At 41.3% G+C, this 16,946-nt stretch overlaps 2 protein-coding genes across 5 annotated transcripts in view; both read right to left on the bottom strand.

The window, feature by feature from the left end:
* CHLSN (cholesin) overlaps positions 1-10,895 on the bottom strand; it is a 130,196-nt gene extending 119,301 nt beyond the window's left edge. Inside the window, exons 1-2 of one of the 3 annotated variants that reach the window (XM_075767691.1) lie at positions 10,793-10,895; positions 9,527-9,672 (exon numbers count right to left, since the gene is read on the bottom strand). In XM_075767691.1, the coding sequence (XP_075623806.1) occupies positions 9,527-9,655 (129 nt within the window). In that variant the 5' untranslated portion in view covers positions 9,656-9,672; positions 10,793-10,895. The other 2 variants (XM_075767689.1, XM_075767692.1) reach the window with 2 other exon arrangements.
* Positions 10,896-13,554: 2,659 nt separating this feature from the next.
* Positions 13,555-16,744, bottom strand: ZFAND2A (zinc finger AN1-type containing 2A). Of its 2 annotated transcripts, XM_075767656.1 has the most exons (6): positions 16,609-16,744; positions 15,852-15,946; positions 15,099-15,230; positions 14,758-14,909; positions 14,120-14,209; positions 13,555-13,703 (listed from the first exon to the last, which is right to left on the bottom strand). In XM_075767656.1, the coding sequence occupies exons 1-6, from the start codon at positions 16,661-16,663 to the stop codon at positions 13,694-13,696; spliced, it is 534 nt and encodes a 177-aa protein (XP_075623771.1). In that variant the 5' UTR covers positions 16,664-16,744; the 3' UTR covers positions 13,555-13,693. The 2 variants fall into 2 exon arrangements, with proteins under 2 accessions (XP_075623771.1, XP_075623773.1); XM_075767658.1 differs by lacking the exons at positions 13,555-13,703; positions 14,120-14,209 and having other exon boundaries at positions 14,754-14,909.
* Positions 16,745-16,946: the final 202 nt, after the last annotated feature.

Here is a 16,946-nt window from a genome sequence, read left to right as displayed (position 1 = left end):
AAACCATTTCCACCATTTCCATTGCACTTTATCTTTTTTATGTTAAATCTGCAACCACAGCTGATAGGGAACAAGTCATATTTAAGACGTACATACAGACCATCTTTTCTGCACACTCTTAAGCCCTGCTGCCGGGGAGGTACACGTGATGCACGCCCTGCGCTGTTTTAGAGACACACGCTGGATTTGAAAATCTGAACACCCTCCATTCATATTTATAATTTAGGTGTCCTGTCTTCAACAGTATCATCCAAACTATTTATTCCACATTGACATACACCAAGCTTTTAGCCCTTGGTTTTTGGCTTCCTTCTAGACTTCTGTCGCATCATATGGCAGCATGACACAGCCAGGAGCTAAGAATAAACAGCTGCATACTGAGCCAGCCACCCAAGATGACAACAAAAAAGCAATGCCTTCTCAGGACTTCAGACAGGGCAGGATCAGCTCATTACTTTCAACTCAGTCTCTTACTTCAGTTATTTTACATATGTCCAGTTAATTCCACTACAAAATCTAAAGATGATTGTCTGAGTCTCACAAAGTAACCTGTGTGTTTAGTATGGCTTTTGAAGTTGTTCGACCCCGGTGATAAAACCACATTCAGGTTTCCAACCTATTTTCTCAAATTGTTCAAACAGTCTGCTACAGGACTATATCCAGAAGTTTTTAAGTTCTAAATTAACAAACTACTGAACCATTCATTAGGAAAAAGTAAAACCTAACTTTTTAAATAAACCTACTCTAAATAAATATTTAATGCAGCAGGATAAGTCTTATCAAAGCAGCAACTTTGCTTACAAGTCCCAACTCACTTGACCTGCAAGCAAAATCACTGAAAAGGCTTAAAACCTTTTCAAATTGCATGGAATGTGTTTTCTGGAGGGACTTCAGAAAACCTGTGAAAGAGACATACTGGAGGAACAGGAAAAATACTGGAATATCGTTTAAATTATGCTTAGAAATTGGAGTTAAGGCTGTTTTTACAGAAAGAGCTCAGTGGTAGAAATGCCTAATAGTGGAGATTTGTTTTCTGCCTCAGCAGCAGAAACATTTCCTTTCCTGGGCATTCTCTCAATAGAAACAGAAATATAAAGGCAAATAAGATTTTCTTCCTTTCATTCTCTCTCCATTCAGAGCTACAAAAGAGAAATAAGCTTTACCTGACTACAGAAACCTTTTAACTCTTGTGTTCCAGTACTTAGTTATGAGTGAAGTGCACACAGCAAATTGAGAAACCAAGGAAAGAGCTCACTTAAACGATACGATGATATTCCAAACACCCATCTGATGACTGAGTAACAAGACAGGTAGAGGATACAGATAAACAGTGACGCCTGTGGGAACTTAATTTAGAAACTAAATTCATAAACTTGCTTGGCATAAAGTCAGAAGAATTACTTCTCATATTGAAAGCTTAATACTCTTAGAATAGCGAGAAACATGACATGTTGTTTTACTTTGCTGTAAAGATGGCTGATGAAGCATGACACGGTTGAAGTGCAAACTTGCTGGCAGAGATGCTACTAAAGTTGACACCAGATCACATAGAACCTACCTCTGTGCTCAGCCCATAACAAGGATGAGGATCCATGGAAAACTGTCCCCGTCCCCTGCTAGATTTGTGCTGCTCTTGACTCTGATACCGAGTGACACCTTTTGGGTCTTGGCCTGAAGATTTTATTACAAGACATATAGGATCAGGACAGTCAGCCACTGTTATTCTAAGCCCAAACTAGACCATGACTTAATCTAGACAAACCTATGTAAAGAACATACTGTGTTTTAAATGAAGCATGGTAAACTTTTACCATGAAAACAAACAAAAAAACCCTCACAAGTTTATTAAAAATGCCTTTAGAAAATCATGTACAGACTTGGACATAAGAATAGCCATGAAAGATAGGACTTACATAATAAAATAGGAAAAATCTGTCTATTCCAAAGGTGACTAGAAAAAAAGAACCAGCAAATGAGGTACAAGAAAGCTCCAAAGTGTACTCTGAGTCCACAAAATCTATGACCGATTTCAATGAGCTGTGCGTTACAGTTCAGTATAACAGTTCTGTAACCACCTAGTTATTTTACAAGTGGGTAAATATGAATAATTCCCATGTATGATTCAGTACATAAGGGAAAGGTAGGATAGAATGACAGTTACTAAAAGCACATATTTTCCCTGCATACATAAAATTTTCTATTCTCTTTTATATAATCTCTCTGCTCCTCTGTAAGTGATGCAGCTCTAAGTCTTCAATTCTCTCAACAGTTTTGACATGCTTCAGACTGTAAGATGGTAGGAGCCGAGCTTTGTCTTCCCTTGCATATATATGCTGTTTGCAAAAGCCTGGTTTACGGATGCAAATTATTAAGATAATGCTGAGAAATTTAATAAAACATTGGTTGATGATCTTCTGTTTGATATCCTACAGAACTCTTGTGAGATTCAATTAGAAATAGGTAAATGCATTCAAAGACAGAGTCTGGTTCTTTAAGCAAGAGGTTCCCCTGTCAACTACCTCCATGCTTGTACGCTCATTATTTCAGGCAGCTTCTAAAAGTCAAAAGATTAATTTTCTGTTCTAATTACCTGTCGGATGTAACAGACAAGCACTTTACAAGTATTTATTAATCTGTGTGGCTTTGATCTAATACCCAACAGCCATTTTATCTATGCTGTAATTTATTAATTAACATACATAAATATACACTAATCTTTCATGTGGTTCACAATATTGCATCTAAACACAAAAGGTATTTTGGAAGAGGAAACTTCTCGTGAAATAATTCTAGTTTTTCATTCATACTGCAGAAGCATCCTCCCCCTTTTATCTGCTCCAAAATTTTAGGGGTTTTATTTTCTTTTTAAGTCTATTCCATCAACACACAATAATCTGTATTTTATAAAAATCCTTATACCAGACTTCCACGTTGTTTAAAAAAAAGCAGTTGCATTCTGTCAAGGACAGGGAAAATAGCTGCTTTTTTGAATAAACACATTTTAAATATCCAAATCTGTCCCATTTTAGGGTTTTTTGAACAAATTAACATTAACAAAATATTACCAAGAGCAATAAAGAGGAAGTAACAAATCCACAAGAATCAGGCTTGCGTTAATATGTTATATTGTACACACTTCCAAGTTTCAAGCCCTGTCAAGAACAATTGCCTTTGGATGCCCACTTCTCTGTTCTTTATCCTATATCAGAACGTAGCAAACATTTATCCTTTCAAGCTTACAATCTAATTTCTTGCCAAATGGAACGTGTTTTGTGAATTCAAACACGTAACAGGACTTTTTTTTTTTAACTGAAGTCATACATATTTTGAGGTTTTGTGCCAAATTTTCTACATTCAGCAATTTGGGCCTTTTCCAGTAATTTTCATTTATGATGCGTCCCTCTATGATGAGTTAGAAGCCATTAACATAAAACCAGAAAAGAATCATAATTGACAAAGGACAGAAAACAGTGTTCTCACTGGACTGGAGCTGGGTGACACGTAGTCAAGCAGACCTAGCCTCTGCTCGAAGACCATTAACTCAACAAATTCAGCCTACAAGTGGGAATCCCATGCTGAATTTCAATTTTGTGAAGTTATTTGCAACTAAGTCATGAAAGTAAGGATTTATACTGGAAACCTAACAAGAACTGTCAAGGAAGGTCTCACCACTGAGTAAAGAATAGGAGCTGAGAGGAAACGTCAAGTATGTGCTCCAAGAAGAAAAGGAGGAATTTCCCCTCTTAATAGCAAAGAGGGGACGGTTGCGTGTCACCACCAAACTCCCCATCACTTAATACCCTGGCTATATTAATAAAAGTAAGGAATTCACTTTGAATGTACACAGATTAAGGCAAATACTCAGAATTAGCATGAAACTTTTGCTGGTTAATATGTAACGAAGAACGCACAATTCCTTTAAACAAAAGTAAGAAATACACCACATATTGTTTATACCAAACACAGTTGGGGACGTGAGCCTTTCGCCTGGGAAAACCATCTTCAAAGTAGCAACTGTTTTCCCAGCTGTGAATACTCTTTCCTGGGAAATCTATTCCTACCATTACAAAAATAATTTTCAAAGGAATGTAAAATTATTCAGCCTAATCTATGCATATCCGTATTTCAGACACAATTTTGTACCTTCTTAGACATGTCCGTTTACAAAAGGCCTACTATTCTCTATAAACACTATATGGTGTCACAATCAAATTTACCTCTTAAAAAATAAATAAATGTATGGTTAATTTAATAATTTAAAGGAACTATCAATATTCTGATGAAAAAGTGTTTCAAATGTTTCAGTCTCATAAGCAGCTGCCCTCAAAGTTTAGGTTTTTTTTTTTTTTTTATTTTCTTCTTCCTAATTTGAGAAATATTGCATAGATGATAAGAAAGCAGACAAACCAAGAAAGATGTCACACAGTAAGTCATAAATGCCAAATGGGTTTATAGCTTCCTAACTTTTGCAACTCCTAAAAGCCCATCATGCAGCAAGGCAAGCAGAAGCCAATGGGCCAGCAAAGTTGTCTCTTTGTGTGAGTAAGAAAAGACACAAATAAAACGAGAATAAACATTCAACTGAAAGGTAGCCCAAAGAAAAGAGAAATAGGCCCAACATTTCAGTTACAGACTGACCAAACCCAGCAGCCTAACAAGAGCACACTAATATCCATACTGACATTTAACTTTGCCATTTTGAGAAAGAGCAGCTATCACCCCCCCTTTATCACCAGAAAACTGCTAACTGCTGATGTATCCTTACATCAAGGCATGGGGGGAGATGAAGGGATGGGGGAAGATGAAAGATTGTGTCATCTTCTCTTCATAACATGGAAAAACTCTATTTGCATGTTGGAGATATTCTTTAAATGGTCAAAAAAAAACCCCAGTACAAGACAAGATTTATTTCAGGAGATTATGCTAAATGAAATTAAGGGTTTGGAATTTCTTTTCCTTTTTTCAATATTTAAGATCGGTTTTCTAAATATTTCTTGAAAAAAGGAAAAATTAATCAACATGGATAACATTAATGCGTACAACAGAGGGTTAAGCTAACAAAGCAAAACTAAACAAATGCAGGAAGAGTTGATAGTGGAATTAAAATGCAAGCCGTTTCCAAAATATATTTTTAATGTATGTAAGATAACAGCTAATATCGGTAGCCTGATAATCAGAAGAAAATCCGGCAACATCACACCAAGTTGTAACTTTATGGCAGTTTTTAGGATGCGAAAACGCAAAACAAGTTATTTTGATGGTTACAAGATAAGCTTCCATTAATTAAAAAAATAAATTAAATGGAACAATAAAGGATTACTGAGTTTGTCTGCAAATCATCCACAACTCATTATTTCAACAACAGGCTTTGGTATGAATTAGTGGGTTGTCAAATAAATACACTTTCCAATGATAGCTTTACAGTATCTGCTTGATAGGTTTTGTAGCATGAATGTCTGGTTTGCATTTATTAAACATTCAAATTCGTACCCCAGTTACCTGATTACAAGCAGCATTAGAGATCATATCAAAGTAGCATTCCTAGCTATTCCACCAAGCTCATGCCAAAATGTTTATCTCCACAGTTTAAAACATAACTTTATGGGGTTTTGCACTGCTACAAGCAAACAAGGATTTTAAAGAATCATTTTTTGTGGTTTGCTTTGCCGTAGTACTGGCTTAATAACTCCTTATTGGGCTTTATGATAACCTTCAAAAAGCTGAACAGAAAAACCCTTTCCCTCCTAATTTTGCCATTTTCCATTTGGTAAACAGATCTTACTGTTTGGGCACCTGCACACTAGCCCTCTGATTAAAGAAACACCATGAGCTACTTGTTTATTTGCCATTGTTTGTACTGTCTGTATGGAATCTCAAAAATTAAATTCCTTTCCCACTGATTTTGCCTTTATCTAGGGAAAATGTTGATTCCTCCTCCTCCAACCATTTACAATGCTGAAGATAACAAGGAACACACAAGGAAACAGCCACTGTGTAAGCACAGTTAGCTAAAGTACCCTTCCATCATGAACAACGGATTTGATTTATAAAGATCAATTGCCTCTTAGTCATTGTAACTTTAAGGAAAGTTACAATGTTTGCTAGACTAAATTGGGAAGGAAGAAGAAATTACTACTGTTTTCTATGGGTTATGAATTCTGAGTCTTGCCTAATAGATGTTCACCTCTGGAAGAATTCCTTAGTGTTCTGTAGAAAGCCTGCAGCCCTGAAAACAGCAGGAGAAACAAGATCTACCTTTAAATTACAAGGTTAAAAGATCCTTTGATACAGTAAGGTCATTCTGGGTAGAACTCAAATAGCCCTCAAACAAAGCAACCACAACATGTTCCCTACCTACGGTGGTGTAAGTGTCAGTACTGTTGTTTCAATCAGCTTTGCGGCACTAAGGCAGCTGAAATTTTGAAGGGTGAAAAAAAATCCATAAACAGAAGCAAGACACGGGTAATTGCAGACAAGCACTTCCAATGCTTCTGTTATTTCAAGATGATGCGTCAACAATATTGTAAATATTTTTTTTTTCAGAGAGCTGAAACAAAATTAATTTGTCTCAGACAGCTTTTATTTAAGAAGCTGGTATTTAACTTCAGACCAACAGTCTAGATGGCACATTTTAAATCTCTCTGCTTTATGCCTATGTTATGTGACAATTCAAAAGAATAATCTCCAACTATAGGAAGGTTTAACACATGAGTATGTTAGTAAACTACAAAATCATTAAAAAACAAGTAAAACTAATCTCCAAGCATTTAAAAAAAGTAAATCAATGTTTAAAATGTGGGGTTTATTGCTAAGTAGCAAAACAAAACAGTAACATTATGAAAATCTGTCACAAAAACACACAAGGCTGGATTAAATTTTAAAACTTGTATTGCTCAGCTCCACTAGAGATGTGTCATTTAGAGCTGTGTGGTTCTAAGATCATTCATGAAAACATTGATATTGGTCTTGAATTGCTCATTGCTATTTAATGTAAACAGAAGAAATTGAATAGATGAAAATCAATAAAACATCAAGATTACTCCAAAAGGTCAAGTTGTTCTAAGGAAAAATGCTTTAGTCTTAGGCTGGTAAGAATTCTTGAAACAAATTTCATGAAGGAATGATCAATGTACACAAAATCCAGTCACTTAAGACACATTTCAGCTCGCCTGCCTGCAGCTCTATAACAAAATCAATTAAGAGATTTACATTTTCCACTTTGGAGACTAAAATTGCTAGTACTAGAATAGGAAAAAAGTAAATCACAGGAAAGTAAAGTGACTTAATGAACTAGTGAAACCTCTCTCCCACCGCAAGCAATGTATATTATATGAATATAGCTATTATATAGCTATCATTTGATCTTCTTTCCATCACACGAGACTCCTTAGGAGAGACTTACTTTACGAATGCCAAAAAAACCCTTTTCTTTCATTCAGTTACTGCATTAAAAGTCAATCAAAGTCCATGAGAATCTAGTCGTCATGCTTCAGGAATTTCTGTAGATCTATCAAAGTTCCAGCTTATTTTAAAATAACAGAAATAAAACTAAAGAAAGTAGGGCTGGAGAATAAACACTCTCAGCAGTTGCCTTAATTTTTGTTCCAAATTTCTTCTTTGGAACCATCCAAAATGAACACATCACTCTGCAGCCTCACAGTTCCTCCTGATCTTCCTGTACACACAAAGCAATTTTACCTTACTTTCTACTACATTTTCCATGCTGACAAGGTTTGATGAACAAAAGCATCTTAAAGCATAACTGCCCCTGTGACTTCACCAAGTGTTTCACACAAAGGCAGGAGTACACGTGCTGAGTAACAACCATAAACTGGTGAACAGCTAACTTCCATTAACCATTTCTGAAGTAAAACTGTTTAAGATCTGCCTAACATTTTTCATTCTCAACAGCCATTTCAAACAAAAAATGTTGTCTACTAACTTACACTTTCCTACTATCAACAGTTTCAGTTTATAAAGCTGATGCCAAAAAATGGTTTGTCATAGACCTTATATGGCATTCCCTAAAACTAACACTATATACATGTTTCAGCCACCCACTGACACCGACTTTTATAATTCTAACAACTGTTGTGCCTAGTGGTGTTCCATAACAGTATTAAGGATTTTTCTTTCTTTTTAATATTTGCTCTTTCTTTCACAGTCCTACAGTCTGCAAGGGCAACAAAAATTAATTTGGGGGTTCTAAGAGCTTATCATTTAATATCAGACGGTCCAAAAAGGCCCCACTTGTTGGGGGTTTGAAGCCCCCTTGAGCTGTTTTCCACTTTTACATGAAACTATATAGATCGTCACAGGCAATCAGATTTTAATTTTGACATTTCAATTTCACACTGTTTATCCTGGAAAATTATTTTCACTCAAATTGAATTATAGTACTGTTAATCTAAAGTCTGTAACACACACCCTACAAAGGAAAGGAGAAACATTCCCTCTTATTAAGCTATAAGTACCACATTTTCTATTTTTGCTTTGATATAGACAAAGATGCAATCTTTCCCTCCATAGGAACATTTCTGCTGAGTTCAAAACTGCAAGAATTACAGACCTTTGAATAGCTACTGCCAATAAGTTGGCTTTTCTTATATTATGTTTCACAAACTCTAAATGTAATAGCTAGAGACACTTATGCATCCAAAAGCTCTCAAAAATATTCTTGCCAATGAGCTTAACTAAAGTCTAATAACAAGAAATACTACTTTTTAGTTATACAATCTCCACTGAGCTATACATCTCAAAAAATGAGGTAACAAGCAGCTTTCACGTTGATTTTGTTAGGCCACGAAATGTAAGAAAGTTTTTAAGACCATGGCTTAACATCACCTCAAGAATTCCTGAGGAAAAAAACTTTGCCTTTCCTTCTCCACTTCTCAACAGTATCAAAACACTTCATATTCCTTTGATCCACGTTCTCCAGTAACCACTCAGAACAGCAGAATTGAGTCACCCTGTTTATGTATCATTTCCATCACACAAAACTTACAGCTCTAAGTTGCCCCTTAAATAACATCTCAATATTGCTAATGTCATTCTCATAAAATTAATTCATAAAATGTTCAGTAATACAAAGAGACTGCTGACACCTTCTGGTCACTTGACATTCTGTCCAAAAATCAAGAGGATTTCCAAGAAAGCATCTTTCATGTTTTTCCAACCACTCAGGATCACATGAAGACTTAAGCTATGCCTATGTTGCCATATGACAGTTGCTTAAAGCCATTTGGTTTGCCTTTCACCCACATTCTCTCACCCATTCTCTGTCTTTCACAGAGGCATCCAAAACAAACAGAGATCATGTACTCTGACTGCTACAATGGTGTCCAGGTTTGGCTTAGTTTATCTTTTGCTTTTAACTTTCACTCTAGATATATCACGACCAAGTAATCATTGCAACTGAATCGAACAGTACATTCAGATTCAATCCTGAATCTCTAAACCCATCACGTCACAGGTAACGATATATCCACATTTTATTGAATTAAACAGTCAAAACTGGAGAACCTACCTGAAGATTTTTTTTCTTTTTCTTTGGTTCCATTTCAGATTCCAGCTCTCCCTTTTGGGCCACACATTGCTTTAGCTTTTTTCTTTTTTCTGCCTTCTTTTCTTTTTTTTCCACATTCATTTTTGGCATTCTAAACTAGAAATATTCTGTAACAGAAACATAACATCTGTAATAGAATTATGTCTCACGAGTTTTATCTTTCATTTTTAACCCGACATAATGGCAAACAGCAGTTGCAGAAAACCTGGTTTTGAAACCAGGTCTAGTTGTAACTGCCTATTATTGCTCTGAGAAAAAATCTGATTTAAGTGGTTTTCAACAGCTGCCCCAACACAGTCACTTTCTGTGTAACAGCACAAAACCAACAGTTGACTCAATCACAAATATTTAGCTTGAAACACACTCTGAAAGATAAAGCCACCCACAAACCCACTTTGGCAGGCACCCATATAGCTGAGCCCACACAACGGATGGGCAGGAACCACCCGTGCCACCTGACAGAGCGGCAGGGACCCAAGTCCCCGACAGGGCCACCACAACAGCACCTCAGGCAGCGACACTCCTGTCAGGCCTAGACCTGGGCCGGGCAGGCACCCACCGCCTCAGCTGGCGGGCAACGCTCGGGAGGCACCAGCTCGCTGCCTTCCCGACACAAGAGCCCTGGGTTTGCTTCTCCTTTTACTGAGGAGCGAGTTAAGGCTTCGTGACGATAAAGATTTTTTTTAATTTTGGAGTACTACGTTCTCAAGAGCAGCAACCAGAGCATCTTTCACGGGACAAACATTACTGTCCTGCCTCCAGCACTACCCACCGGCTCCTCCGCAGCACACGCCCGGCATCGAGCTCCCACCCTCTGCGGGGGTCGGGGACAGCCGGCTGGGGGACGAGAGAGGGAAGCTGCACCGGGGGGAAAGGAAAGCAACCCCCTCAGCCGCCGCGCCTCGGGCCGGGCCGGGCCGCCCCGACCCTCCCGCAGCCTCCAGCCGGGCCCGGCGGGGCAGGGAGACCCCCACGGTTCCCACCGCCCCCGCCGGGCACCACCGGGGGCCCCACGGGTGGGCGCACAGAGCACGCGACCTCCCCTCACCCCACGCACCTCTCAGACCCGTCTCCTCCACACATTTAACTGAGCCCCACGCTGGCGCCGCAGCCCGCCCCCTCGCTCTCACTGGCTACAAGGAGAGAATGGAAGCCTCTGGTTGGCCCTGGGCACGCCAATCTTCCGGACGGCCAATAGAAAGCAACGTTCGGACTTAAAGCGCCCACCTGGAACACGCGTGCTGAGGAGTGCTCGGCCGGCTTTTGGAGGCGCGCTTGACGTCACCTTTCCGCGCCGAGATCCGCCACAGAAGACGCCCCTGCCTCCTGCGGGGGGGTGGGACAAGAGCCGTGGCCCCGCCCCTCGTTGCCAAGGAGATCCCCGCCAGGCTCGGGCTGTCCCCCCTCGGGCCTGACTGGGCTCCACCCGTGACAGGGACCCTCCAGGTTTGACCGGGATCCACCCGCGGCGTGACAGGAACACGCCAGGGCCTGGCAGCACCCACCCCCGCGCTGCCCGTCAGCGACCCCCGGTGGAAGGCCAGCCCCGGTGCCGCTGGCCACAGCGGGCTCGCGTGTGGCCCCGTGGGCGCCGTGCCGGCTGCTGGCGCAGCGAGGTGGCTCTCCGGAGGACGGTGGTGGGGCCTTGTAGCCAGCGGATCCCGAAGGCTCCGTGTCAGAGACAGCGTGAGCTGCTGTGCTGATCGGCTCTGAGGGAACGCGCTGGGAGGAGGCGGGTGGACAGGAAAACATCTCCTAGGACAAGGTTTCCAGGGAAGAATTGTTTTCTATGTTTTTATTTTCTATGAATACCACGTGCACAAACATTTCCATTTCCCCTTGGTAATTTAAGGGCAAGAATATTTACCACAAACACATAGATAGAGCATTTTTTTCATGACAACCTGAAACAGCTTTTTTTTTTTTTTTTTCCATTTGCTTTGATCTCTGGAGCAGCCGAGATGCTGGCTGTGGTAGCAGACACTAATGCCAACAACTCCCCACACCGTTATACACGCTGATGGGAAGAGGTAATCCTTCACACCTCTGCTTCCTTCCATCCAAAGCAGGGTCACACCTTCTGCTGCCCCTCTCCTTCTACCTCTGCCCCACACCACAGGGTGCAGTCCTGTCCCCCACCCATCACTACTGGGCTGAGCCTCTCGGCTCTGATCCACATCCTCACACCATGTCAGCCCCTGCTGCTGCTCTCCACTGGAACCCCCTTCCTGTACCACCAGTGGGGTACACAGCATCATTTGGGAACACATGGCCAGTTATATATCATACAGAAAGATTACAAAAATCCTGGTGCTGTAGCAACATGCTCAGGCTGAGTCACAGCATTAGAGCACACAGAATAATCCGTAGGTAGTGGTATCTAAAATTAGAGTTGTAATTTGAGCTTTTGTTCTAATGTGAATAGGGAAAGCATGTTTTTTATGTTTAGGCTTCCTAAAAATGATGATTGGTTTATTACACATCCTATTGTGACATCCTGTGGTTAAACACAGTATTACAGATACCCTCAGATCACAATTTTGACCACACAATTGCATAAAATTGGACTATATGGAATTAGCAGTGGTAACTCATATCTATATTACATATTCAGTTTGGCCAACCACAGCCTTCATTATAGCTTTGATCTTCCCCAAAAAGTTCTGCTGGATGAGAAGAAATCCTATTGAGCCAAACATGAATATGGGATAGCACAGATAGTTTGTTCTGCATTGGCCAGAAATGACATTATCGCTGCCCTTTCTGATGAGAGGCCTACAACTCAACATGTTGATTGTTTACACGCTATCCCTGTGAAGGGCCATAAATCCATGCCTCCTCTTTAGGCAGCATTTGTATTCTAATGATTAAGCTTCTTCAAAGAGAAACAAGAGGCACACAACAGTCTTTGCACAACTACAAGGCTGTATAAAGCACGTGCATTAACTGCATTTACACTCACATCTTACAGTGTTATCAAAGGTTATTTTTCCCCAGGTCAAGGAACTCTCTGCTATGCAAACTGCTCATCCTCCCACCTCAGCAGAGCAGCATCAGGCACTCATCGCTGCAGGGACTGCAATTACCCTTCAGTTAGTCCTAAGCCAACACGCCAGCCCACCAGCCCCAGCATGCAGAGGAATGGCTCCAATGACACATGAAATTGAGGTCTTGACCCTCTGACATCATCAGTAAGCCTTGGCATTTTTCTCACAATTAGCTTGTGTGAGAGGTCTACTTAGATCCCAGCTGGGGAATTAGCATTGTTCATTAACAGCACATTTCCATTTCATCAGCCTACAATATTTCAGGCCTCAAGCTAAGCAGCTGGATATTCATGCAGTTTTAAAGAGCCAAGATAGCTGGTCAAAATAATAGATGGAGCATGTCTGTTATGTCTTCACTTGTTTAAGCTTTCCAGGAAGACAGCAAGAGTAGGCTCCCTAGACAATGCTCTATTTTTGCCTCATTCACATTACACAAGACACAAACAGTTAATGCTACTTTCTCTGGCTTTCTTTCCCCCTCCCAACTGCAAAAAAATACCATGCAAATCTAGGTTTCTATTTAAGGGACAATAAATTCTAAAGAATTATACTGTGCATGCCTCTGAGCCTTCAACAAATTGCTTAGGGTGGGCCTAGAAAAACTAAGTATGGCTTTATAAATCAAGTACTTCCAATGACATTTGGAAATCAAGAGGCAGCTTATATAAAACTTGCTACACATTGATATATGTTGTTTATCAAGCAGAATGCTGCACTGTGTGGCAGTTCACTTCCTGAAAGATTGAGACATACAACAGTAGCTTGTATTTCAGACTTTCATCTTAGGAGACTCATAGCTCAGACTTAGCATGACCTAAGCAAAGCTGGCTGTTTCATACTAATTTTAGTTTTTTTTTCCTACCACTATTCTTCCCCAGTTTTCTCCACCACATATTTTTCATAGTATCACAGTTCTTATTCCAAATACAGGAACAAATAAAGTTGGCTGGAAAAGGGTGACACTTTATTGAACACATGAAACATTGTGATAGAAAAATAAATTAACAGCATAGAAAATTTTAAAGACCTATAGACAAAATTAAAGTAGATAGAGATTTGATCCAGATGTGAAGAGCCTCTACTATCTGCATCTGAAAGACATAAGAAAGCACTGTAAGAGTGACACAATTAAAGCTTTAGGTCACAAGGAGATACACCATGGCAGGGAAGGGCTTGGGCCATTTATTTTATTCAGGTGCTTGCTATACTTTCCTCAGCATTCTGAGGACTTGACCTCAACAAGCCTCACACCAAGCAGGTAGGAGACCAGCCTGCTGTTACAATTTGACATCCTAATGCTTGTGTCTATAGAGCTGTTTTAATCACTACAGTATGGAGAAGTAAAGATTTACTTGTGCTGTCAGAACCCCTCTGCCACATTCCCAACACTGATCAAACTACCAATTTCAGAGCAGCCAGTGGTGTGACAGTGGCACTCCTACACCATGTTGACATAAGACTATTTTTAAACAAGCTTGTTTGTCTCTCCTCATTCTCCAGCTCATACCTGTTGTGCTGAAGACCCCCATTAGATGGCACTCCAATTGCTCCTGCTGACTTGAAGGCAGTTTGAGAGGCTCTCATCAGAGCTGCGTATCTACAAAGAAATACAACCAGGCTCAGCACCTCTTATGCACACTGCCAGTAGTTTCACTCTTCCATCCAGTTTAACAATCCACATCTGTCACACATTCCTACAGCCCTATTCCACAGAACAAGGAAAGTATATCCGCCTGCAAGAGACAGGTTTTTATTAAAACTAAGTTTAAACTTTATTTGGTAAGGGATTGATTTTGTTCTTTGTTACTTCAAAGTGCTAAGAAAAACTTTACAATTCTAGTATTTAGATCCAGGCCCCAAAGGGCACTTGAGATGGCCAGTGTCTGTTCACAGTTTGGAGACAAGAGTCATGCTATCAAGATAGGTAATCTTGGAAAAATTTTAGGAAGGCATTTAACAAGAAGCTTTTATCTTAGCCCACAGACTTTCAGAAATTAGGCCCAAATACAAAGAGGAAGTAGTGGCTATTTTATTCAAGTGATCAGTAGCTTACAGAATTCCCTATTTGTCTGAGCTCACCCCCAAACCCCTGACACCAGCTCTGAAATTTCAGCTTGAGCTCAAGCTATCATAAACACAACTTACCCTGCCTTGGGGGTGGGGTGGCTGCTCCCTTTACAGTCGTGATCCAGAGGATGCCGATGTTTTATGCAGAAGTTGCCACCGCACTGTTCACAAACTACCTTCATCATTTCTTTCCTTTTGCAGCCTGGCTTTAAGCACTTGTTTGTGAAGATCTGAATAACAGAGGACATGAAGTTGGAAAGCTGATCCCAAAAAGCAAGCAAGCATTGCCAAGTAACAACCAAGCTGAAGTACAAATGCTCAAGTGCCCTTATAATTAAGATGAAGCATAGCAAGCTTCCACACATTCTGCTTCACAAGCATTAGGCAGGTAGTTTAGACTTCAACAGCACTTTCCTTACCTTCTGCTTTTGCTGTGCTGGATTGTATTTGCAGTCCTTATCCATGTGGGCTCCAACCACAATATCTGGTATTTCCCCCTTCTGTACAGGGACAGGCACGTTACAGAGTGGGCACACCGGAACCTGCACATTCTAAGAACATACAACACAGATCAGAAGTCCCACCCAATTATTTTTGTCCTTCCCCTTCTCTTACCTATAGCTGATGGACATGTATTCACAAGCGGTTTATGTTCTACTCATTTATAACACTGTTAAAGATATACTTCAAAGGTAACTGCAAATCATTATCCAAAAATTAGTTGGAGATGCTTTGCCAAATCAATTTCTAGCAATGTATTTGGTAAGCTGACTTTAAATATGCTTCCAGGCTTTCTGGAGTTACAGTCTTTGAACACTTCCAACACCAGAGACCAAAGTTTGGCCCCACTGACTATTTTTTCTGTAGTTTCATGTTTGCTGTCCTTCATCTTAACAGACTGGGGCTGCAGATAGTTTTGGGCCACAATACATTACTTAAAACATGAAGTACTCCTCTCTGGAAAGATGTGGTGTAAGTGAAAGACACAAGAATCTCACAGTACTGACCTCTGAAATGTTGTTTCCATATATTTCAAATTCAGCTGTATCATTAACTTAAATCTTGTGGTTCTATCCACTTTTTCTGAAACCACAGGTCAAGTTTCAGAGCAGCATTTGCGCATGGCTTGCAATCCTGCCGTGTGAACTGCTGACTCACGTATAGGAACTTACTTTCTTGTAGGCTGAGCTACACTTGTGGTCATCGTAACGGATGTGATCTTTACAGAAGACTTCCCCACATGCATCACATTTCAGAGGAAGGAAATCTGGGAAAAGAATAAAAAGAAAACAGGATTCTTATGGAGCAGAGCTAGCAGCTGTAAGAGTACTTGCTAAAGACTACCAAAATTCTAAAGCAAATTTTTGTCTAGTGACAATCCAATTATCTCAAGGGAAAGCATATCATTCTTCATGAATATTAGAAGTGCTAAGTTCTCCCCCTTTTTATGCACAGTGTCAGGCTAACACAAGCTGTAAATACCTCAGGAGCTCCTTCAGCACAGAACCTTTGAGCGAGGCATTAGTCAAGCACCAGGAGCTGAAGTACAAATCCAACACCCACTCAAAAGTATCGCTGTTCTTTAAAAAACATCCCTCAACAGCTGAGCAACATACAAGAACAAAATAAAGTGCGCTCAGCTATTACTCCCTACAAGGCCTATCTAAGGGGAACCACCAAAGCAGCGCTGGTGCCTGCTACTGACCCGAGCACCCCCGTACAGACCTGGCTTACGGAAGAGACGCGGGGTACAGGCTGACACACACGCACACCCCCCAAGACACAAGCTACGCGCCCCTTACGATGCCATCCGGACGGGAGGGAGCCAGCCAGCCAGCCCGCCCGCCCGCCGGTCCCCGCTCACGGCTCCCTTCGGGCGGCACCGAGCCCTCAGCCGCTCCCCGAGGGGGAAGCCCGGCCGCCGCTTACCCAGCTGCTTGCAGGAGCGCTCCGAGCAGTGCTCGCCCAGCCCCGGGAGCTCCATGCCGGCGGCACCGACAGCCCCAGCACGGGGCGGCACGCGCCGCCGCCTTTATGCGCCTCCCGCTGACTCGGCCCAGCCCGCCCCCACGTGCTGAGTCACGTGCTGAGTCACGCTCCCGCCCGTCCCGGCCACCGCCGATGACGTTACGGCGGACCGAGCCAATGACGCCCCCCCCCGCCCTCCGTCGCCGTCTGCCGCGCGTTCTAGGCGGACGGCCAATCGGGGGCCGGGGGGAGTGCTGAGTCATGCGCCGGGGGCGGGGCCGGGGAAGCGGCGCGGCGTG

This window comes from Balearica regulorum, chromosome 15, assembly GCF_011004875.1.
Source record: "Balearica regulorum gibbericeps isolate bBalReg1 chromosome 15, bBalReg1.pri, whole genome shotgun sequence".
Classification (NCBI taxonomy): Eukaryota; Metazoa; Chordata; class Aves; order Gruiformes; family Gruidae; genus Balearica; species Balearica regulorum.
This window is presented reverse-complemented; position numbering and strand designations above follow the sequence as displayed.

Bases quoted from the DNA above. Each gene is read 5' to 3' on its own strand.
- ZFAND2A (XM_075767656.1), bottom strand. From the start codon at position 16,663: ATGGAGCTCCCGGGGCTGGGCGAGCACTGCTCGGAGCGCTCCTGCAAG. The intron at 15,947-16,608 runs GTAAGCGGCGGC...TTCTTTTCCCAG, and splicing joins GCGCTCCTGCAAGCAGCTGG to ATTTCCTTCCTCTGAAATGT. The intron at 15,231-15,851 runs GTAAGTTCCTAT...GTATGTTCTTAG, and splicing joins GTAGCTCAGCCTACAAGAAA to AATGTGCAGGTTCCGGTGTG.